Raw genomic sequence first — 25,288 nt, 5'->3', positions numbered from 1 at the left:
TCTATAACTAAACAGAAATCTTCTTTAAAGAAGATTATCCACATTCCTGATGGGCAACTCACTATATCTTTTTTTTTTTTTACTTTTTTTTGAGGGGAGCTCACTACCTCTTAAGGCAGCCCAGAATTTCCTTAAGGCAACATGATTTCATTGTTAGAAGTTTCCCCCATGGCTGCTGAAATCTGCCTCTTTGTAACCCCTACTTAATTCAGAAACAAGTTTAAGAATTTGCATCCCTCTTTCACCTGGAAGCCTTCAAGAAGCTTAAAGACAGAGCTGGTGGACTTTTGAAAAGTCCTCTCCTTCTTCAGGTTCAAATTCTCTATTTCTTCAACTGAGATTCAAGTTCCACAGCCTCCAAACCCCTTAACCCTCCTGGTTCCCATTTGATTTGGGGGCTGGTCAGAAGTTATTTGGGAAGGAAGAGACTCATCTCATATAAGGTAGAAATATTATAACCAGGTTAGAATTAACTTTTTGATGGAAAATTTTAATTGGATTAAAATTTCACATAAAATCATCTGCTTAATAGATAACAAACTTAATGAGTCATCAGGTCAATATGACCAATTCAATAATAGGTGGCAATAAGAGAAGTATAGCGGGAGATCATGGTGCCCCTGTACTCTGCTTTAGCTGCCTCAATCACATCATATCTGGAGTCATAATATTAATGATAATGATGGTTCGTTATATAGCACTTTAAGGTCTGTAGAGGAAGCTAAATGGGACAATCAATAGAGTGCCAAGCCTGGAGTCAGGAAGACACATCTCCCCGAGTTCAAATTTGCCCTCAGATGTTAACTAGCTGTGTGACCCTGGGCAAGTCACTTAACCCTTTCCCCCTCAGTTTCCTGATATGCAAGCTGAACTAGAGAAGGAAATGGCAGTAACTTTGCTAAGAAATTCTCAAACGGAGTCACAAAGACTTCACATATGACTGAAACAACTGAACAATGCAATTAAGGTTTGTAAAGCATTTTATGTATAATACTTCGTTTTATTATTACAATTCTCCTAGGAAGTAGATGCTATTTTTATCCCTCCTCATTTCTTGGATGAGAAAACTAAGAATGTCAGAGGTTTGTGACTTGCTCAAGGTGATACAAGTAGTTATCTGAATCAGGATTTGAATTTGGGTCTTCCTGACTCCAGATTCAGCATTGTCTTACCTAATTTCCTCTATTTTATTCATCCTGTGGATCACACTTTGAAAAGGGCAAGCTGGCAAGTGTCTAGATAATGAAAGGATTTTGAACTCTATTATCTAATATAATAACTTTATTAATATTTATATTATGTATATAGCATAGCATTTTAAGGTTTACAAAATACTTTACAAATCTTATTTTATTTTATTCATACAACACTAGGAGGTGGGTGCAATTATTATTGCCATTTGACAGATGAGAAAACTGAGGCAAACAGGGTTAAATAACTTGTCCAGACTCACACAGGAAATAAGGTCATATTTGAATTCAAGTCTTCTTGATTCCAGGTCTGGAGTTCTATCTATGGCATCATCTAGCTGCCAAATTGGTTGAAGTATAGGAAAAGGTTTCAATTAGAGAAAAGGCTTAGAGGAGGGAGAATAGCTCTTTGTGTTTTTGAAGGATTTTCATCTTTAAAAAAATTATTCATTTATTTGTTTTAAAGTATTTTTCCATGGTTACATAATTCATGTTCTTTCCCTCCCCTTTTCCCTCCCCCTTCCCAGAGTCAAAAAGCAATCCCACTGGGTTATACATGTATTATCACTTAATACCTATTTCCATACTCCTGAAGGATTTCCATTTAGAAGAGAGATTAGAATAATTCTGTTTGTCTTTAAAGAATAGAATCAAATGGAAACAGTTAGAAAATAGAAGGAGGTAGAAAACTGTGCATAAGAAAGAGCTTCCTAATAATCACAGTTGTTCTAAGATGGACTGATTTGACTTAGAAAATAATGAGTTCCCTGTCCCTGAAAGTCTCCAACCAAAAGTAGGAGAGATTTTATGGCAGTAGTTTATGTTTCACATAAGAATTAAATTAGGGTCCCTTTAACTCTAGGTCTTTTTGATGCTCTATATGATGTTTCAGTTTGAAATAAATCTTGACTAGGAAACATGGGTATACTAATATGTATTGTTAATATAGACATATTAATAACATTCAAACTGCTACCAAAGAAGTTACCATCTCCCCAGTTACCTTGTTTGCATTCTTCAAATATTCCACAGACTCCCAAAAGCTAATCAGCGCTCTCTTGTCCATCCTCTCCATATATATTCGAAAGTGCTCTCGATAGGATGGGTTTGCCAGAATATCCTCAAACTGGAGAATCTGTAAGGAAAGTCAAGAGCAGAGCCAGGAATGAACAGTCATGTGAACATTGGCAAAATCTATTTCTTTCTACTTCCATCATCCATCCACAGTATATCATTGGCCAAATGAAATATGCAAGTGAGCAACCATATATGATCACCTATGTAACAAATCAAAATGTCCAGTTCTCTAAGTTAGGTGAAAAATCAGTGAATATTCAAGTAGGACATCTAATTTTTCATGAATAAAATCTAGAAAATATGGTTCAAAATTGCCATAGCACTTCATCTGAACAGCTGTTCATATTTCCACCTTCCTTTGGACACATGTTTCCCTAGCATGAGAGCAAAGGCCAATAAGTGCAGGATCTATGCTAAATCTCACTTTATAGCTCTAAACATTTGCTTAACAAATATAATTGTTGTTATTTTTATTTTATAGACAATTTAATTATTCAATGGCATCTATCTGTTCTTCCTTTTTTGTCTTTTGATTGTTTTTTATTTTTTCTTCCAAATTTTACAAAACCAAATAAAATAAGCATTTTCATATACAAAGAAGGCTGTATGTAGATCAAGTGATTGACTCAAGATCACACAGGATTAAATAAGCATCCTAGGCAGGATCTGAGTTCAGGGCTTCTGACACAACATCTGGATTCTTTCCTCTGTATCATACTACTCCTCAAGTGATATATGTTTTTCTTTTTGGTGCCCAGAGAGAAATAAAAAGTCAACTATTTCACTGAGGATATTCCACAAAGAAACACCAGGTAAAAGGAGTAAATTATGAGAAATCAAAGGCAGTTTACTATTCATTAGAGGAAATTTGTCAAATAAATCCTCCCATCTCATATGCCCATCTTTGATTAATAACAAGGAAAAATGTTTATTTTGTCTAAAGAGGTAAAAAAATAAGCTAGTCAAAAGAATCTATATTTGACACAATTGTTTTGTCAATACTGCAACTGTTTAACAAATCATCTTAAAATATAACACGAAATGACAGTGAATATAATCAACTCTTTTAAACCACCATCAATTAAGTTAGCCCTCACCTAATGTGATTCACTTTGTGGACATCTCTAACCCTCCACAAAGCACCCAAATTATTACTCCTAAAACATAGGCTTGACCATGTCAGTCAGTCCCCTACTCAAAAATCTTCAGTGGTTCTCTACTACTTCTAGACAAAAATATAAACTTCATAGCCTGATAATCTAAAATATCTGTCTCCTTCCCTCCCTTTCCATCCTTATTTCACATTTTTCTTCTTTAATGACTTTACATTACAGTAAAAGAGGCCCACTAGCTGATATTCCAACTCAGGAAGTCATTTCTTATCTTAATGACTTTGTCCACATTGTGCCCCAGGCCTGGAATGCTCTCTCTCATCTTATTTTCCTTCAAGGTTCAACTCCACCATATAAAACTTTTTATAAGAAGCCTCCTACTTCCATTTGTTAGGAGTTTTTCACTTTATATCAAATCTTCCCAGATAGAATATAAGCTCCTTGAGGGTGTTACTCATTATATTTTGGTCTCTGTACTCCAGAACCCCCAATATCTAGTACAATACACACAATTGTGTTAAGTGTGTATAGTTGGTGTTTAATAAATATTTGTTCAATTTGATAAACTGCATTAATTTTTTTGTCTTAACTTCTACCAACCTTTTAGTGACAAATGTTAGAATATGTTTTTTTAGAAATTTATTTTATTATTATTATTATTTTTTTAAACCCCTTACCTTCTGTCTTGGAGTCAATACTGTGTATTGGCTCCAAGGCAGAAGAGTATTAAGGGCTAGGCAATGGCAGTTAAGTGACTTGCCCAGGGTCACACAGCTGGGAAGTGTCTGAGGTCACATTTGAACCTGGGACCTCCCATCTCTGGACAAGACTCTTAATCCACTGAGCCACCCAGATGCCCCCAAAGGTGTTTTTTTTTGTGACAAGGAAATCACTTAAAGACTGATATAAATTAATTTAAGGTCGCCAAGGAATTCAGCTATGTAATTCCTTAATGAAAACTCAAGTCAGCCATCAGCCTTTTATAGAGTTTAATTACAAACAGGAGGAAGAAAAGTGAGAGAGACAGAGAGAGAGAGAGAGAGAGAGAGAGAGAGAGAGAGAGAGAGAGAGAGAGAGAGAGAGAGAGAGAGAGAGAGAAAGGGGAGAGAAGGGAATAGGGCTTAAATACCCCTTCTGTTTAGGCTGGGCCAAAAGGCCCAAGTCCTTAGATAGCTGAGGCAAAGAAAAGAGATCAGTCCCTATCACTCACGTGACCAAAATGGAGAAACAGTCTCAGGGGCCTCCACCTCCAGCTTCCTTCAGAGCAAGCTTCTCAGAGCACAACCTCTCAGAGCAAAACCTCTCCAACCACTTCTTAGTCCTCAGACCCTGCTATCTTTAAGGAAACCATGAAAGTTCCCTCCCCTCAGTTCTCACATCTACCAATCACTGTCCATGTCTTCCCTGTGCCAATGGTGGCTCTAGCTTAACCCAGGACCGCCCAGAGGTCTGTGGCCTTGCACATGTCTGTTGAAGGTCATATTCTCAAATAATTAAATCTTGATCTATGCTGCAGCCCTTCCTAAATCCTGTTAGGACTGAGTAGGGTGGAGATTGTATCAATTCTAAAATCAATCATGACTCAAAGAACTTCCTGTTCTATGCTTAAGCATAGGTCAAAGCCCTTTCCATTGTTTAGCAAAAGGTTTCTGTCCTAAAGTAATCTTAAGAAGGGAGGAGGAGGGAAGTGAGAAGTGGATCTCACAAGACACTGCCCCTCTGGGCAGTGGTGGGAAATTTGGAAGCTGTGATTGGCTCTTGTGAAGAGGGGAAGGGACAAGAAGCCACTATAAATGGCCCTGAATTTCTGGGGCTGGGAAGTCAGCTTCAAGAAGAGAGTTGGCTTTAGGAGTAATCTTCAGCATGACTCATCTTGACCTGCTTCTTGGAGGGAACTTGGGTGAGTGAATAGATGGCTTTCCTTTCCTGACTTCCAGAGAGAGTTTAACTTTGGTTGAGAGGATTAACAAGTTGTACCTGGCTGAGTCAAGTAGCAGAGCAATATTTAGTGTGATAGGCTAGACATCTATTCCTTTTTGTATTTCTCTTTTCACTCTTTACACCTCTTGTAAATAAAAGTCATTAAAAGTCAAAAAAAAAAAGAAGGGAGGAGGAGGAACCTCCCATGCCAATGGGGTTCACATTCCAATAGAGTTCCCACTATCAGTAGGAAATTTTTCAAGTATGAAATTTCCCAATGGTGAAATTTCCAACATTTATAAGTCTAAGTAATTTTAAGGTTTACATTTTTAAATTGCTTATACCTCTCATCTTCTATATCACTGTAATAATCATGAACAGATTTTGGGGTTCTTTGATATATTTGTGATCTCATGGAGAGAACTCAGGCTTCCTATTGGGGAGCACATGCTTTGATAAATATGTGATTTCATGGAGAGGTACACGGGGTGTTCAGGAAGGACTAGCCTTCTAATGTAAAGGTTTGCTGAGACCTAACTGAGCTGCTCATCCACCTTTGGTGTCTACTTTTCACCCAACTCTTATACTCGTGGCTCCAAGAAGCTGCACCATGCATAGTGGCCACACTCCAGTAAAACTATCTCAGCAGATGGGCTAAATCCAATTGAGAGTAACCAAGAGGCCCCAAATGAGATAATGAGTTATGGGGATGTCTACTCCAAGCATATGAAGACTACCCCCAGTGGAATGGACAGATGAGAACAATTTGTTCCAGTGGCCATGAAGGTGGCTGAAGCAGGTGCTGTGGGCACTTAAGGCTTGGTAAGATATCAAAGATGCCAATGTCATACACTGTGTCCCAGGGCAGTGCCAGTCACCCTGACTTTTGTGACTGGACTTTGATGACTGAATATGTTGAAGACTTTGTACAAACTCTGCCTCACTTAAATACAGTTAATAAGCAAGTCAAGACATCACCCATGATGTCAATTGGTCTTCTTTGAAATGAAGGCTAAAGAATACGATCTCATAGATGTTGGTGCATCTTCCCCTGGGACAGAGAGGAGTACCTTGGGAACACAAATTAATACGCAGCCAAGCTTCTCCATCCTCATCATTTTTTAGCTATACAACTTGCCATCTTACTTTCTCAAGAAAAGTAAACTTCTGGTTGACTTAGTCAATGAATTATTCAAATCCTTGCTTCTTTTTCCTCCTTCTGTTTTCCCTGATTATTTTGGCAATTATATTAGCACCTGAACTAAGAATATGTCAGTGATGGACAGAGGAGGAGATGAACATTAATCTCCAAAACAAATTGAGGGGGAGGTGCTCAACTCTCAGGTTGAAGTTGACGGCTATAACAAAGCTCTGAATGATGTAATTTTGATTGTTTGGCAATTCAATTATGGACATTATTCCTATCTCCTTTGATCATAAATAATAAGAATTTATTTGTAGAGCTTTAAAATTAAGAATGATGCCAAAGCTGTATCTTCAAAGAAGAAAGGGATTCTTTGACACAGGAAAGGAATGAATGAATACTAGGCACGTGAGATTACCAGTAAAAAAAAGTATAGCATGAATAGCATGATATGTGAAGAACAGAAAGAAGGCCACTTTACAGAGACTGAAGAGTGTGGGAGAGGGAGCAATGTCAATAAGGCTCAAGAGAGGTTGAGGCTACATTTAAACTAAACAGATGAGTTTATATTGGATCTTAGAGACACTAGGGAGCCCCTGGTTTAGACTGAGTGGGGCAGTCCTATGGACAGATTTATACGTAAGGAGAATTATTTTGGCTACAGTGTCAAGTATGAACAGGAATGGGGAAGATACTGGAGGCAGGGAGACCAATCAGATTCTATTACAATAACTTAAAAAGAGAAGATGAGGGGCTAAACTAAAATTTCTTGATTCACTCATCTATTACAAGGCAGAGGTATAGATGTACATCGAAAAAATATTTTTAAGTTTAAAAAAATGTGGAATAATCCAATTTAAAGAACCTAAACTGACATTGTTACCATCCTGACACTCCAGTTAAGAGAGAAGCTTCCAACATGCCATTAGTGCAAGCACTAGGTTTTTAAAATGGATTCTCTATTTTGTAATCAATATACTCTATTTAGTCTTCTCATATTCTCTTTTAATTTCTTTTTACACATTTGGAAAAATATAATTAATCTTACTTGCTTGAGTTGTAAGCAATAAACCAATTATTCTATAAGTGTCTTTCAGAAAAAAATTCTTTTTGTCTTTCAGTTTGTAATAGATTCATTGTGCTATTTCTGAATGGAAAGCCAATCACAGAAAAATCTAGTCATAGAATCCCCAATAATGCCACATGTGAATTCTTCAGAAACAGTTTTGTTTTGCTCTTTGTAGATGTTCTGTGTCCCACAAGCCATGGAGTATTCCATGCTAGAATTCAAGCTCCCTATGGACATCCTTCCTTCTTTCCTCCTTCCCTTGCTTCCTCCCCCCCCTTCTTTCCTGCTCTCCTTCCCCTTTCTCTTTCTTCTTCACTCTCTCCTTCCTTTCTTTCCTGTGATTTCATTGGGATAGGGAAATCCCTACAGGTGATTGGATTGCAATACCTTGGAGAGTTTCCTGGAGCACAAAGGTTGTTACTTGCTTGCCCCCAGAATCACCCAGCCTGTATCCATCTGAGGCGGGAAGATCTTTCTTTCTGCCCATTCGGAGTTAGTTACTGTTTCTTTTCTCACTTCTACATCTCCATTCCACTGGGTGCCATTTCTCCAGGAAATGGGGCAATAAATTTCAGAGATTAAGGCACAGCTCAAGTTCCTCTTCAATGCCTTTTATTACCAGGGAGTGCCTTGAGCACAGCACTCTGTGAGAAGTGAGCATCCAAACTAAACTTGGTTAAGTTGAACCTGAAGCTAAGAAGAAAAAAATCCCCTGGGAATGGGTACTCTGCCTTATAGTAGAGACATTCCACATGAGTGCAGGGTAAACTTCTCTCTTACAGTAGCCAGGAAATTGGTACAGAACAATTCTGATGTAAAAAAGCAGCACCCTGCGGATGACTTAATATAGCTTATGTTCAAGGAAAAACCTAAACAATACCACCTGTCTAGAAAAAAAGACTGCTCAAAATTCCAATGGGAGCTTCTGCCTTGACTTCATAAAATTCAAAACACAAATAAAAAAGAATATTCTGTACCTTTATTACATTCCCTGGAAAGAGTAAGAGCCTCAGAGATGGCTGGGAGGTTCTAGGGAACTGGGCTCCACACAAGATCAAAGCAGAAAATAAGAACTACAGAATAGTGGAGGAGGCAAGGAGCCAGGATAAATTGGAAGCACCAGGGCCCTTTTTCAGGCTCAGTTACAGAACTGAGCTCTCAGGTCCATGTTAAGTCATACTTCCTGGAAAGCACTAATGAGATCAATAGTTTGCGTGCAGAGCTCCCAGAGACAAAAGCAGGGGCTGCTATCATTGTTGGCCAAGGATGGGATCTTTTCCTTTTTTTTTTTAATCCAAATCTTCTTATAAATATGTTAACAATTTTTTTTGCAGATTTTATTTATCTCCAATAACAACATTAGCATGTGTGTGTGTGTGTGTGTGTGTGCATGCACGTTTTAAGATTTTCAAGAAGTTATCTTCACAACAATCTGGGAAGTTAAACTAGGTAAGTATTTGCCCCCATTTGTAGGAGTGGAAATTGAGGCTTAGAAAGGTACTGCTCTGGATCATCCAACTACTAAGTGCCAGCAATGGGCCCCCTTGAAATAATAATATAATATACATGGGAGGTTCATGGTAGAATATAAGTAGAAATGGAATAAGGCTAGTCAGGACTAGAGGTTTGGTTTGGTACGATGGGAATCTAATAGATACTAGGCAAATAAGAGCTCAAATTCTGGGACAGATAAATCTGGAGGAATCAAATGTGATGCTACAAGTCTAGGTAGATAGGACAAAGCATTAGAGACACAAGACGAGGATGGTTGTTTTTGCTTCTGAATAAACTGAACATCTCAGTAATTCTAGACCTGTGTTGGTGAACCTAAGGCATGTGTGCCTGAGTATGCTGGAGAGAGCTGCTCCCTTCTCCCTCTCCACTCATACCTAAGGACATTTCTCACATCACTTGCCTCTCTGCCCAACAGCCCAATGGAGCACTTCCTTCCTCCCCTATCTGGGGGTGGAAGGGGGGCCTCACATGCAGCAGTTTGGGCACTTGATCTCTAAGAGTTTCTCTGTCATTGCTCTAGACCATACTGTCCCATTCTAGCCAACCACTCCAGCTGTCTTCTTGCCCTTCTCACTGCTACCTTACATAGACCATCTCCACTTCCCCCCACTACTTACCATATCAACTTCTAGGAACCACAATCAAATCATTGTTAATGGAAAGGGAATGTCAATTGACTCCTCCATGGCCTGGCTCCACTTTCCACTGAAGAACAATATTCCCTTTCCTCTAATGGAATGAGCTTGAGGGCAAATACTGTTTCACTTTTCTATTTGTATCCCCAGCACAGTGATTGACATAGAATTAACATTTAATCAATGTTTTTTATTGAGTCATTTTTCCTTTACCTTGCATTCAAGTTCTTCTACAATATGGTACCTGTATATGTCTTATTTCATGCTACTCTCTTTACTCAATCTATGCGCCAGTCAAATTAGACTACTCATTAAACATACATTTTGCTACTCATCTAGTTATGCTTTCCTCTCCTACTGAATTCATACTTATAATTTAAAGTAATATCTTCCAGGAAGCCCTCTCTGGTCAGACTTTTCCCCCTTGAGGCCTAACATAGTACAATGCTTTGCATAGTACCTCTCTACTGCATTTATAGAACAATAATTATCAACAATATACAGAGATGACAAATGGACAATTTGGGTGCTCTATTGACATCTATGAAATGGAAAAGATCTCAGGAAAGCCTCTATCAAATAGAATGGATCGGATTTTCCATGGAGGATTTATGAGAGAAAAAGAGTCTGATAGGATGAAGAAATATCAATAGCTTTTGAATTGCACCACTTGATGCACTCAATCAACATGGAATCATTGAACTCTTGAAGTATGGTTAACTGTATGTACCTTATCCCCTTCCTATAATGAAAACTCCACAAAGCCATGGACAATGTTTCACTTAAATTTTCTATCTCACTAAATAAGCAGCAGCTCAGTGCTCTGTACATGATAGATTTTTAATTAATGTTTAAGCTGAACTGCAATCAATCAACAAACATTTATTTTCTCTGAAGCACTAGGCACTGTCCTGGGTGCTAGAGATGGAAGGCAAAAATGAAACCCTATTCCTTTAAGGATCTTACATTCTCTCCTGGAAGAAATAAGGTTGTTGGGAACTTAGTCAACTAGGCATGAGTCTATCCAAGTGACAGTCATGCAACTAAAAGCATGGGTCATGGAATTTCACAGATATTATGGAATTTCCCTTTAAACTGGAGCCTAGCAATCATGAAGTTCACAAACTTGGCCATGCAACACATTCAATTGCCATCATTCATATCGATACTAATGTTTTGTCTTTGCTTTGGAAATCTGAATATGCTCTAGACATTTGAACCCTTCCATCATCAAGCCTAACTCTCTGTCTTTATCAAACATCTTAACTGGAAAATGTTCATTAAGTGACAAAGAGAAAAGCTGAAAAGAATGCAATGGCCAGCAGTCAGATTAAAAACTTCAAGGAAATCATCCCAGGCTACACCAGGAGACTCGGAGTTTGAGCTGCTCTTCCCATTTAACACTAAAACAGGTCTGTTTTCATGTCTTGTAGGACTCACCTACATCACCCAGAAATGGCATTTCATTGTACACATCTCACTTTTTTTCTTCAGAAGAGGGAGTTATTTTTGGATAGGACCTGGACTTTTGGATCTCTTTTCTGGATTTCTACTTAGCTAAAATATTATTCTAAAAAAAGAAGCGTTCAATTCATGTTATTAGGGACCAAAGGATTGAGGAGGCTAGGTTAAAAGCAGGTAAGACTTTCTAAGGTTTATTTTTATTATTTTATTTGTATATTTATTAAAGATAATTAACTCCCAACAAGCCTCAGTTGTATTAAGAGGGTTTGTGTTTGTACAGAATGTCATCCCTTTTTTAAACTCTATGAACTTAAAAACTCCCAGAGAGCACACACTGTATTTTTATGGCTCTCAGTAAAGGTGTGAGTCATCCTATTAGATGCCAAACATTTGCTAATGACATTTTTTTAACTTACACAGTAAAACTCCCACTCTGGAAGAGCAGAAAAGAATCAGAGAACTTTTAGAGCTAGAAGGGAACTCAAGAAGGAACTTTGCCCAAATCCTCCCTGAACAAATAAGGGGAAATGACTTGCCTAAGTTCATATCACTATTTAGGGGGGAAAGAGAACTAGAACCCAGCATTTCTGTTTGCTAGGCCAGTGAATTTCTACTATACCATGCCTTGGAATGTGTTGTCTGTTATAGTCAACTGATGAACCCCTTCAGGCAAAATCAAGTGCCTGAATTATTATTTTAGTTGTAGCACTGAGTCTACAATGAGTGACTGATTCATCTACACTGTTTGCCTAAGGCTTCTTGTGTTCAGCAAAGAAGAGCTAAGACATAGTGACTGGACCTGTGATTTCATTGGCTTGGGGGATATCCATGTGAGGAAATTGCTTCTACAAATGCAGACCAGCACCTTCTCTGCAACTCAGAGAGGAGCCTTAGACATTATGAGATCAAGTAACTGGCTCAGGGCAACACAGAATGACTCAGAGGTGGGACGAAATCCCAATTCTTCTTGGCTTTTGATCATGGAGTCTCTCTCAAAGAGCTAGGTACATAACTGGCCTGAGAAAAGGAGTCCAGGCTATTGTCCTTTATTTTTAAAAAATGGCTTTCTATGGATGAAATGTAAAACAATGGCAATGGGTTATAGTGGAAAGAGAGTCCAGGATATAGAGCCAGAGACCTTGGGTTACAATTATCTGAGTGACTCCAGGCAAACTATGCCCCTTTCCTAGACCTCAGTTTCTTCATCTTTCAGAGGAGGCGATAGACTAGACCAAAGGATCATTGATTTCAAACTAGAATAAACTTTAAAGATCACAAATGACCTCAAGTGCCTTCCAACTCTAAATCCATGATTCCATTATTTAGTCTAGAAGGTCACATATGTAACCAATGGGCTGTGTGCTTCCCACAACACTACTAGGTGTAGCCTAAACCAGATTAAAATTTAACTGGAAAATATTTAACAAAATTAATTTTTAAAATGTTATTGTTGTTCAATTGTGCTCAACTCTATGTTGGATCATAGCTTTCCATAAGGTTTTCTTAGCAAAGATACTGGAGTGGTTTGCTATTTCCTTCACCAGTGGATTCCTTTGTCAGGCAATCAGAAGTTAGGTGACTTACCCAGGGTCAAATAGCTGGGAAGTGTCTGAGATCACATTTGAACTCAGGTCCTTCTGATTCCAAGCCCAGCATTCTAATCTATTAACCTGCCCAGCTGTCTCCTGGGCATACAGAAGTTAAGTGACTTGCTCAAGATCAAAAAGCTAGCTAGCTACTAAGTATCTGAGGCCAGATTTGAACTCAGGTCTTCCTGACTCCAGCCTCAGTGCTTTTAACCAGTGAACCATAGTGGTCTCTAGATAATGTTGGTATGTGATTTTCTACCTCAAGTCAAGATATCCTGTCTAGCCAAAATGAGTTTACAATTCTGAAAGGGCTTTCTTCTAGTTAAATTTAAATAGGGAAATATTTGTGGTATGTTTATTGAAGAACTTAATAAATACAATTTAAAATAATTAAGGAAAAACTCCAAATATAGGAAAAGTGAAAACAAGGATTGTATTGACCTCCAGGTTCAATTAGTGACAGCATATGAAAAAAAAAATAACTGTCAGTGTTGTGAGAGAAACACACCGAAGTTTGTAGCAGGGTCTGGCCCTAAGAATGGGAAGCTCAAACTTCATTCAATCCAGACCTAAGAAAAGAATTTTATTTGAAGAAGAAGTTTAAAGTAGTATGGCAGCCTAATAGCTGGTGAAATAGTCTGAGGGCTAATCAGGCAGCCTTTGGGCTGACGGATTAGTATAGTAGCCTCTCTGGAGCTAATGGAATAGCAGCTCTCCAGGTGCATGCAGAGTAGTGGCTCCATTAGCCCTGGACTGATGGAGTAGCAACTCTGGGGGTGATAGAGTAGCCCTGATGGAATAGCTCAATAGGTAGTGGAGTAGCAGCCCAAGGTGGGGATCAGGGTTTGCATATTTCTCCAAGGTCTGGAAGCTTACAGAGAAATCTTTACCTTTCCCCCAAACCCTGGAAATGGGCACGGACAAATTCAGGTGATTTGGGGTTTGACACCTATGTCATAGGGTTGGGGGATTCTTCTGGAAAACAGAGCCCTTAGTGTGCAGGTCCCATGTTCTCCCATTGTTCACTTTGTCATCATCTGTCAAAATGGGAGAGGAGTTGCTACCCTTCTGGAATGTTCTCTTCAATGATGGGAGCAGGGAGGGGGATGCAGTACATTGGAGGAGGACCACTCTGTAATTAGTTATGTCAACTAGTTCAAAACTAAAGTAAATAAGGAATAACAGGAGTAATTAATAAAACATTAGTCAGAAAGCTGATGCCCAGTGTAGAACTTTACAAATCCAGTACAGGTGATGGATGTTACAGAATGAGGAACTGATCAATCTGCAATTCAAGATTGACTAATGTTGAAACTACAAATTTTCAGTCGATGTTTAACTAGTGCTCATTGGTGAGAAACACAAGATTTCAGAGCATGTGGGTCATGTTCCTATTACAATCCCTAACTGCCCACTGTCTGCTCTCATCATCAAGGTGACTTTGAGAGCATCCTCATCTGTCTCCTCTACTTCTCCTCAATTCAATATGGCACCAGGTAATGAAGAAGCTTCTTAAAACCAGGACTTTAGGAACATACTTTTTTATTTTCTTTTTAACTAAACTACTTCTGTTTCTCAACACACAAAAATATTTTCAGGGTGACTCTGTGAACTTGCATCACATGACTCTGAGTTCTCAAATGAAGAACCACATGGGCCAAATAGGTCAAGTGTAAGCAGATTAAGAGCTCTGCCTAGATGTTCTGTCTACCATCGCAGGCTCCAAACCCTTTTCATTTCTGCCCCTAAAGCAATTGATTTATATCTTGACCTTTTCAATAGTAAATTACCCCAAAATGGAACCTGCAACACTAGCTTTGTTAGTCTTCTTGGGAAAGAAAAACCAAGGGACAAGAGATGAAGAGGAAAAGGATGGGAAAAATTTCTATAGGAACTACTATGTGTCAGACACTAATAAGCATTTTAAAAATATTATTATCTCATTTGGTTGTCCCAACAACCCTGAGAGGTGGATGCTATTATCATCCTTTTTGTATCCTTGAAGAAACTTGGGCAAACAGTAGTTAAGTTACTTGTCCAATGTGAAGATGGGATTAACTCCACCCTACTTATTCTTTAAATTTTAGCCATCAGGAATATATATACCCCCACTTAAGGATTAAGTGGTGGGGGGAAGGTCTATGACCCATGTGTGCTAGCAAGTGACAATCGGAAACAACTGACTTCTCCCTGGGAAATCCAAAGCAAAGTTAAAGCTGCCATTGGAACATGCAAAGGTGGGCCAAGGGCACAGAAAGTGATGCAAAGAATGGTCTTTAAATTTGGCGGTAACTTCCTGTGAAGGAGGGTCTTCGCCTTTGAACTTGGAGGAGCTGGGGTTTGAGATCTCAGACTGTTTCCCTTTGGACTGACACATGGTGAGTGAAAAGGGTTGACTCCCTTTCCTTGGCTTTTCTGGAGGCACCAGCCTCTAGAGAAGCCCCTCGTCTTGGAGGAGGCCTTGTGGCTGGAAGCCTTGTTTAATTAATCCTCTGGGCCCCCCCCTTGCTGGGGCCTCTGAAGTCCTGCCAGGTTCAAAGACCAGTCATAGTGTGTGTATCTCTCTCTCTCTCTCTGTCTCTCTCTCTCTCTCTCTCTGTCTCTCTCTCTCTCTCTCTCTCTCTCTCTCTCTCTCTCGTTTTCCTTACTTTTCTTTCTCTCTAATTGTAAATAAACTAAACTTCCATAAAAGTCATTCTGACTTGAGTAATTCATTGGAATTTAGAAATTAAATTCCTGCAGACCATACTCTTAAATATTCAGTCCAACCATAATTTTTACCCCTTACACCATGGTCACAAGCTAATAAGTGTCTTAAGCTGGATTTACTGAGGTCTTCCAGTCTCCAGGTCCAGTTCTCTATCTACTATGCTCCATAAACAATGCCACATCAACAACAATGAGTCATTCAGCAAACATTAATTAAGTATCTACAAAGTGGAACACATTGTAATAGGTGGTGTTAGGAATATAAAGACAAAAACAAAGATAGTCCCTGACCTAAAAATGCTGAAATTCTCTATTGTCCTCAAGAAAACAAATAAACCCCAAATAGCTTCTTTGTTTTTTCCATTTACCTTAGAGGAATATTTTTAAATATTTTGATAACTATTTTAATATGATTTGTTTCCTTTGTAATTTTACATACTGCATTCTATTTATTTAAAAACATTACTCTGAGAAGTAGCCCATAGACTTCAATTGATAACTAAAGCAGTCTAAGACACAACAAAATTAAGGATGACCTTGCCCCATCCCTCCAAAAGAAGAATGACAGAAACATACTCAAGCATCTTTTAGTGGACTCTTCTGCCCATGGATCATATAACTTGACTTTGGACAAATAACAGCTAGATAAGAAGGTGGACATCCTGTCTCTGAGGTTACCTATATAGAATTAGGTTGCATGGCCCCAGTGGTCTAAAATTGTCATTTTCAGCCTCAAATCTAGACATTTGAAATGAACCCCCTTCTTCTTTTCCTACTGGTTTTCACAAAAGGGTAGTTATTATGCCTTTTAATATTCTTGGCTCTCAAGAAATTGGCTTTTGCAGAACCAGGAGAACATTGTACACAGAGTTTGATACACTGTGGTACAATCAATTGTAATGGACTTCTCTACTAGCAGTAATGCAATGATCCAGGACAATTCTGAGGGACTTATGAGAAAGAACACTGTCCACATCCAGAGGAAGAACTGTGGGAGCAGAAACACAGAAGGAAAACAACTGCTCGATCACATGGGTCGATGGGGATCTGATTGGGGATGTAGATTCTAAACGAGCAACCTAATGCAAATATCAATAATATGGAAATAGGTCTTGATCAATGACACATATAAAACCCAGTAGAATTGCATGATGGCTAGGGGAGGGGATGGGAGAAGAGGGAAGGAAAGCACATGATTCTTGTAACCAAGGAAAAAATATTCTAAATTAACTAATAAAATAAAATAAAATAAAATAAAAAAAGAAAAGAAATTGGCTCTTATCTATTAGAGTCAATCTATTTCCACTGGAGGCCTCCTCTGCAATATAAGAGTTGCTTGAGGACATAGGTGGTCCACAAAGAAGGATATGGAAGGGAAAACTTCTACATACCAGCTACTTCAACAGAAATGAGAGAAGCCAGTCAATGTCACCAGTTGGATCAAAGAAGTGTGGAAATGTGGGGCCCTGGAACTTCTGGTGTGTGTTCTATGCCAATGATTACACATCTAAAGGATATTATGTTCTGTATAGCTCTACCTGAAATTGAAAGGGGACACACATGAAAATTGGGACCAATAAAAGTTTTACCTTCTGGCTCTGAGGCCCATCTCCCTCATCTGAGGCTCCATCTTCTTGCTGATCATAATTAGGACCTCCCAGAAGTCGAATTCTCTTCTCACATTGTTTCTTGGCCACAGTCAGCTGGTTAATATACCTTTTCATATTCCTGGCTCTCAGGAGGTCAGCTTTCATTGCAGCTGTCTCTTTGCCTGTTGGTGGAATAACAGACAGTATCCAATTAACGAAAACATGGCACACCAGCTCAGAACCATAGACAGACTGACTCAGCATTTCAGAATCAGATTCACATCTTATATCCTCAACTACTATGAATTCATCCAACAAAGTAATTCAATACCCCAAGGATCTACCATTTACTGACATGGATGTTCATTGTATATCAGAACACCCTCCCTTCCTCATGCCTTTATGGGAAGTCTTCAGTAATTACTCTGAACAAAACATTTATCTCTTAGTGGCCAATTAAATTTTTTTTCAATTGTCAGCCTATCTGAATTTAGATAGACTAGTCCTCTGACATCAGACCAAGAATCCACTGCAAGGAATTCAAAGCAAGCAAAAGTCTTGCTGATGCGTCAACTTTGAAATTTTTTTCCTTGGTTGCTGAAACAACGAGCTTAGATAGCTCTGACTTCCCCTAAGCTACTAGTTTAATTCTTTCTGATGAAATGATCAGATTGATTCTATGTGGTTTTTAAAAAAATAATTCTATTTATGGTTTTAAAAAAATAATTCTATTTATGATTAATTGATCTTGTCCTATTTCTGCCCAAGTCATGGTTCTTTAGTCTGTAAAGAGTTAAGTTCAGAAATCCAGTCCTGTTAATCACTGTTCTAGCCTGGCCTCACAGAAGTCTGTTATCCTTGAGAGATGTGGGAGGACACCGGGGAGTCTGGTCTAGTATCTTTATATACCAAGCTATCCTTCAAGGATGTCTGGTGTGTTATCTAAAGAAGTCTGATCCACTATCTCAAATCTTGCAGGTGGACTCAAACAACAAACACTTCTGCGTCACCGGAGGGAAGAAGGGGGGTTGTTGCTAGCTCCTTTTCCCAAATTCCCAACCAATCATGTTGTGCCTCATGCCTCAGCCATGTAACCAATAATAACTGATTTCACCACTCATGATGTTGAACTCTTTTAATCAGTCATAACTTGTTCCCTGCCTACAAAATTATGCTCTTGGTTTTGGACTCCCCAAAGCTATAAAGGGAACTGTCCCTTTCCTTTGGGACCTTAGCTTCACTGAGGAAGGTCAGACATGCTTTAGTGGCAAAGTTATGCTTTACTAATAAACTGATCATGCTCAGAAATTTGTGCCCCAGTCCTCTTTATTTTCACTGTTACACTAAGAAAGGTTTGTTCCTATATTTTGAGCACATCGTTCAGACTCTTTGGGGAATCAAGCCCAGGAAAACGGAACAGTTTTTAAATTCAACTCTGACCAACATATATTAAGTACTTCTTGGGCACAGAGCACTGTGTGTGGTGCTGGGGATGGGGCAAGGTGTTTTACATGAGGCAATGTCTCTGTTTCTATGTACTTAAAAGTCTAAAAGGAGAAGAAGATGCAGATACTATAAAATAATAAAACAATAAATAATAACTAACATTTCATAGAGTCCTTAAAGGTTTGCAAAGGACTTTACATATAATATCTTATTTGATCCTTACTACAACTCTATGAGGCAGGTGTTATTATTACCATTTTACAGTTGAAGAAACTGAGGCTGAGAGAGATGAAGTGTTTGTCCCAGGAATATACAAAAGATAAGGGTTTAAAATGCAAGTTTTAATGACCTGGGATAGTGAGGTGACTGAGTGGATAGAGTACTAGACCTGGAGTCCGGAAGACTCATCTTTCTGAATTCAGATCTGGCCTCAGACACTTACTAGCTATGTGACCCTGGACAAGTCACTTAAACCTGTTTGCCTCAGTTTCTTTATCTGTAAAATGAGTTGGAGAAGGAAATAGCAAACTGCTCTAGTATCTTTGCCAAGATAACTTCAAATAGGAACATGCCAAGTCACCTAAGACTGAAAAACAGCTTAAGGACCTGAAGCTAATTCTCTATTCACTGGTACCACACTGCCTTCCAAGATACAATGCTACTGTATAAATGCATTAGAGTAAAAATATATTACTCTCAGACCCTGATGTGGGGAGGACAAAATCATAATTAATAGGAGGAATCAGGAAAGACTTCTTAGAGATGGTGTCATGAGCATGGTGATTTGAAAGCTGGGTAAGAATTCCACAGTTGAATGAAAATGGAGAACAAGTTTGGAAAAAGGCAAGGGGAAGTGGCTGGAGTGTGTGGGAAGTGGTGAGTACTTTAGAGTGGCTACAGTTTAGAGCATGTAGGAGAAGGGCAGTGTGAGAGAATCTTAGAAAGGAAAGTGGGTTTATCCATGAAAGGAGTCACTGAAGATTTCTGAGTGAAGGATGGACTGGGCTTGATGGATCCATAAGGAGACTAGTTGGGCATCAGGCTAGCAGGCTGGTGTAATCATCCTATTTAAGTCTTAAAGGAAATTGGAACAAGGGGACAAAGGTGAGAGGTGTTATGTAAGTGGCATCAGATGCCTTCATCAGACTGTAGATGACTGGGGTCAGAGGATATGGATTCGGATCTTGACTGTCACTAACTCTTTGACCCTGAGCAAAATCCTTAATCTCTCTGGGCTTCACTTTCCTCATCCATGAAATGAAAAGGTTGAACTAGATGTTCTTATAGATCTTTTTTGGTTTTTCAGCCTTACACTTTCCTGTACCAATATGCAGGCCATCTCAAAAATCTTGGTGGCTTTAAGCAACTCTTAGAGTTGCACCAAGACTCTGGGACACCCTGCATCAGAAACAGCTTTTACAATTCCGGTTCATAGGCGGTTATTGGATGATTTGCCATGTCTGAGAGTTCTGTGAAGCACTTTCTCTCACCTCAACATTAATTTCTCAACTTTTAGAATATTTGGCTGACAGTTGCTGATAAAGGAATCATTATCCTCAGCCTCTGCCTTTAGAAAAACAAAGCAAAGCAAAAACCTAGCCTTGTGTAACTTGGGCAAAAGGTCAATGCAGCTTGCCAAAGACATGAACCTACACCCAACCTAAATGTTACCTGAGCATCTCTTTGTCCCTACATAAGCATCTGCTATGAGAGATCGCTGAAAAGTTTCCTCTCCTAAAATAATCTCAAATTTGACTTCCTGGATGCCACTTAGGCCAAGTTAAATTTCACAAAACTCAAATACCCTGGACTTCAATATCAACCTCAGTGCCAAACATTCCATGTGGTGAGGACGCTGACAAGGTTTCAATTCAGATGAACAGAGAGTATGGGGGGGGGGGGGGCAGTGGGAAAGGGCACCTATTTTCATCACCCATATCCCTCTTTTCCCAAGGAAGGCTTAAGATCCCTTCTATAAGAACAAAGACCAGAAGCAGCTTCATAAAAGGAGGAGGGGGGTACAAAATAAAGGAAAAGAAAAGATCCCACAACCCAGCTGCAGAGCTGAGGAGAATGTTCTCATGTTGGAGGGCTTGAATGTAAAGGCTCACGTGAATCTGCTCTGTTTGTTAATGAGCAATACAAGGCTATTGTCGTATGACAAAGCTTCCTGCTCTCCCCAAAGAACAGCTTGTTGCTCAGACAATTCCATGTATTTTTGCCTTGGAAAATTAATCCCACGTTCGGCAATGAATGCCTACCATGGTGCCCTGCCCGCCCATATTTCTGACTAGCGAAAATCCTGGCAAATCCAGTGATCCCAGTGAATACGCTGCTTTGTGACCTTGAAACCCATTCAGCCAAGAAATATCCACATGTCGAGAAGAGTGTCCGAGAACGTGTGCACAACTACACTTTCCATGACATTATCACTGAGCTCAAACCCAATTCACTCGGCACTTGTTCTATAGGGTCTTAAGGATTTAAGGTAAATGGGACTCACAGTAATGGGCATTGTCAAAACTCTGTTGAATGCAGAATGCCTAATCCGGCTTAGGAAGGCAGGTCTGGTGGACAGTGAGCCAAGGGAATGACTTCCTAAAGCTCGTGGGAGGATAAAAACAAGGAGGGTGAAATAATCCAGAGAAATGACAACTATCTGGACATCCCCCCCCCCATTTGATACAATCTTGATTCTACCAAGGACAGATGTCAAAAAACAAGAGCAGCCTAGAGGAAAGATGGAAGCCAGGCCATTCAGAGAACCAGAGATCATCCACTCCACAAACACTGATTGATTGAATGAAATGGAGATAGTTTAGCTGAAGAAAATAAGAATAAGGGGAGGTAATGGTAAGTGTCTTCTAGTTTTTGACAATTGTTTTCAAGGATGTGAAATGCCATTTTCAGGGATAGGACTTGTTCTGTCCCTAAACAGAATGAGGGACACTGTGTGGCTTTTAAGAAACAATTTTAGAATAATTACAGCTATCCAAAAAAGGAATGCGTTGTTTTGGCAGGTAGTGATTACCTCTAAATTGGAGGACATTAAGGGTAGGTTCGACAAGTATTTTGTCAGGGATAATGGGGTCATAGATTTAGAGCTAGAAGGTGGCTTAGAATCCACTAAGTCCAACACCCCAGCCTGCTCCCCCATTTTACAAATGAGGAAACTGAAACACAGAGAAATCCAGATCCTAAAGCTATTAACTCTCTGAAGTGGGATCTGAACCACATCTTAATGATGTCTTGTGAGACACCCAATCCACTATACCACACTGCCTCTCATGTTCCAGAGGGGATTACTCATCAAGTGTGGGGAGTGGGGACTAGAAGGTCTCTGAGGTCCCTTAGACATCTGAAATTCTGTGATTCTGTCAGAAAAGGAAAATGGAGGAGAATCTATATTTAGGTAAGACATCCAGAAAAGCTTTTTGACTATAAAAATGTGGGGAGCAGTAGTAGGTTTATGAAGGAGATGAGCATCAGAGATTTTTAAGTGTGGAATTAACATCCAGACAGCAGAGGACCTTCTTTGAGGCACGGGGAAGAAGACTAAGTGACCATATGAGGAGATGTTTAAATTTTGTGTTTATTTATTTTAAACCCTTACCTTCCATCTTAGAATCAAAATTAAGTATTAGTTCTAAGGCAGAAGAGTGGTAAGGGCTAGCAATTGGCATATGTGACTTGCCCAGGGTCATATAGCTATAGGGAGGCTTGAGGAATGGGAGAGAGACAGGGGAACAGCTAGTCAGTGGAGCAGTTGGAACACACACGGCATTTCTCTCTTCAGTTTGCAATCATATGCAGTTATCGTTTGTGGTGCCCTTATATGGGCACAGTTCATGGTGTCCCAAAACAAAAAGCAACATCAAAGATCACTGATCACAGATCACTATAATACAAATAATAATAAAGAAAAAGTCTGAAATATCTCAAGAATCACCAAAATGTGACACAGGGACACAGTGTGAGCCCATTGTTGAAAGATGGTGCCAACAGACTTGCTCAACACAGGGTTGCCACAGATCTTCAATTTGTAAAAAGCCCAATAAAATGAGGTATTTTGAAACAGAAATAGATGTGAACAATCACTGTACTACATAGACTTAGAAAGAAATTAATACTAGACTATTTTTCTCCTGCCACATTTATTCCATAGAATTCTAAGGATAACTCTAAAACATGAGTCTCCAATAGGACAAATGGGGAAATGAAATGAGTGATGTAAGATAGCTGGGAGACATAGAGGAAAAAGTGCTGGGCTTGGGATCATAAAGACTTGAGTTTGAGTAGAGCTCCTGGACTTGCTAGCTCTCCCTGACCTTTGGCAAATCACCAAACCTTTCTCAGCCTCTGTTTATGGCTTATCAGGGATTCCTCAGTCTTTTGTCACATTTCCCTCCCCAACTTCCAGTAACCTGGGAGCTTTTGGGAGCCCAATTTGAAGTACAAAGGAGGGTCTTGGAGCAGAGTGAGATTGAAGCTGATTGGCAAATCTCTAATTTCTGTCCTGAAGGCCCTCAAAATGGATTTCAGCTGTTTGGGTGGGAAGCAGAGTGGCCTATTAGGAAATCTTACCTTTATACCAGAATCAACAGTGATAGACCTTAAGTGCTGTCCCTCAACATAATGTCAGAAATTTCACACTAAACTCCCTCATTATTAGAGTTCAGCAAATAGGTACGTGTTTACTTTGGGACAACTTGAAAATGTGTTCTCAGAAAGAGTCCTTGAATTCTTAAGATGATGGCCAGGAGCAATCCTCAGAATTTACCGAAAATCACGAAGCTCTTCAAAGCTATCGAAAACCATCTCTGAAAGCTGCCTAGCACTTTAATATTACTTTTTGATTTAAGTCCAGTGTGTTCTTTTGAAAGAGAGGAAATGGAATTCTTTTATCAAGATAAATACTTAAAAGGTACAAGTTAAAAATTAATCTTTTCTATTTCATACAAGCAGAAACCCAAGTAATACAGTCAAAGGCATTCCATGTTTTATCAGGAACTAAATAGATATGTATAAGTAAGGGGAGCATGAAAGGAGTTTAGGAATCAATCACATAATTTAGAATGAGACAGATGACATGTAGGACTAATGCTTACAATGGGTGCTTTGTTGCTTTATTTGAAATATCACAAGTAACAGTTTCTATAACATCTATCAAAGGGACTTCAAAAAGTTTTCTTATGCACATGTTAAAAAGGAACGGCAATATATAATTTTAGTTTGTTCATTAAATTATGTAAAAAAAATTCCATTCCCCCCCCCCGCCCCCCCCCAAAGCTGTACTCTGAAAGGATCTGAAATGGCTTAATAGAATGTAAATTGAGAAAAATCAATGAATAAGCAGGTGCAGTGGATATAGCACAGAGACTGCAGTTAGGAAGATCTGAGTTTAAACACAGCCTTAGATGCTTACTATGTGCCTCTGGGCAAGCCACTTAACCTCTCTTTGTCTCAGGTCCTTATCTGTAAAATGGGACCATACTGGATAAGGAAAATGGCAAGCTCTCATGGACATTCTATGGGATCACATAAAGCCAGACACAAATGAACAAAGGAATAGCAGTAAATGTGCCAAGAACAGAAAGACAAAAATGAAATGGTCACAGTTTTCAGGGAGATTACATTCTATCATGAGACAAGATGTGTAGACAAGTATATAAAAAAATCTAAGGCAATTGTTTTTTTCAGATTCTAAGACCTTTCTCTCGAGTAGTCAAATCTCTTCTACCTACCTAATTCTAGGTTAAGCTCACTGTCTATTTATATCAGGATTTAACTTATGTTCCATGGCTTGCATTTTAAGATATTTTTATTATTGCATTTCAATGAAATTGATTTCCTTTGTAAACCTGTGAATTTTAATGTATTGACTTAGAAATATTATCCTAAGAAAGAGGATATAGCCATGTTGGGGAACCTATGGCACATGTGCCAGAGGAGACTGCAACCCCTCCCCTTCTCCATGCATATCTGAAGACGTGTTTCACATCATCTACTCCTCTGCCCAGCAGTCCAACAGAAGCACTTCCTCCTTCCCCTATCTGGGGTAAGGCAGTGCCCATGCATCATGAGGGTTGCAGTTTGGGCACTCATCTCTAAAAGGTTCACCATCACTGGTCTATAGGGTTTACCAGACTGCCAAAGAACAATCCATGACACAAAATGGCTTAAGAATTCAAAATTTACAGCATCTGTCCAAAGAAAAATATAATGATGCCCTAGTTCTACCTCAGATACTAGGCATTCTTTATCCAAGTCAAGCATTTGTCAAGGGACTAGCATGTTCCAAGCACTGTACTAAGTGCTGGAAGTACAAAGGAAAGCAAAAGACGTTAGGAAAAACACTGGGCTTAGAGTCAGGGGGTTGGAGTTCAAATTCTGGCTCCAATACTTAATAGCAATATGGTCTTCATATGGCATAGTAGATAGTCAATCAAGGATTTATTCAACAGCTAATATGTGCCAGGCTCTGTGATAAGTATTGAGTTTACAAAGAGAGGCAAAAGACAGTTCCTACTCTCAAGGAACTCAGTCTGATGTGAGAGACAACATTACAACTATATACAAACTGTACATTGTCAGTATAAACTGAAAATAACCACTAGAGAAAAGGCACTCAAATTAAGATGGATTTCAAACATCTTGTGGAAAGTAGGACTTTAGCTGAGTCTTGATGGAAGTCAGTAGGTATAATTGAAGGGGAAGAGAATTCTAGGTATGGAAACAGCAAGTAAAAATACCCCAAGTCAGGAGATAAGGGTGTGATGTAGGGGGCAGCTGGGTAGCTCAGTGGATTGAGAGCCAGGCCTAAAGAAGG

General features: G+C 39.2%; 1 protein-coding gene across 2 annotated transcripts in view; it reads right to left on the bottom strand.

The window, feature by feature from the left end:
* The window catches only part of SNX25 (sorting nexin 25), a 236,394-nt gene that overhangs the window by 59,252 nt on the left and 151,854 nt on the right, over positions 1-25,288 (bottom strand). For both annotated transcript variants that reach the window (XM_056802960.1, XM_056802961.1), the window contains 2 exons: positions 17,014-17,195; positions 2,194-2,325 (listed from right to left, as the gene is read on the bottom strand). In XM_056802960.1, the coding sequence (XP_056658938.1) occupies positions 2,194-2,325; positions 17,014-17,195 (314 nt within the window). The remainder of the gene's footprint in view (positions 1-2,193; positions 2,326-17,013; positions 17,196-25,288) is intronic.

This window comes from Monodelphis domestica, chromosome 6 (genome assembly GCF_027887165.1).
Source record: "Monodelphis domestica isolate mMonDom1 chromosome 6, mMonDom1.pri, whole genome shotgun sequence".
Lineage (NCBI taxonomy): Eukaryota > Metazoa > Chordata > Mammalia > Didelphimorphia > Didelphidae > Monodelphis > Monodelphis domestica.
This window is presented reverse-complemented; position numbering and strand designations above follow the sequence as displayed.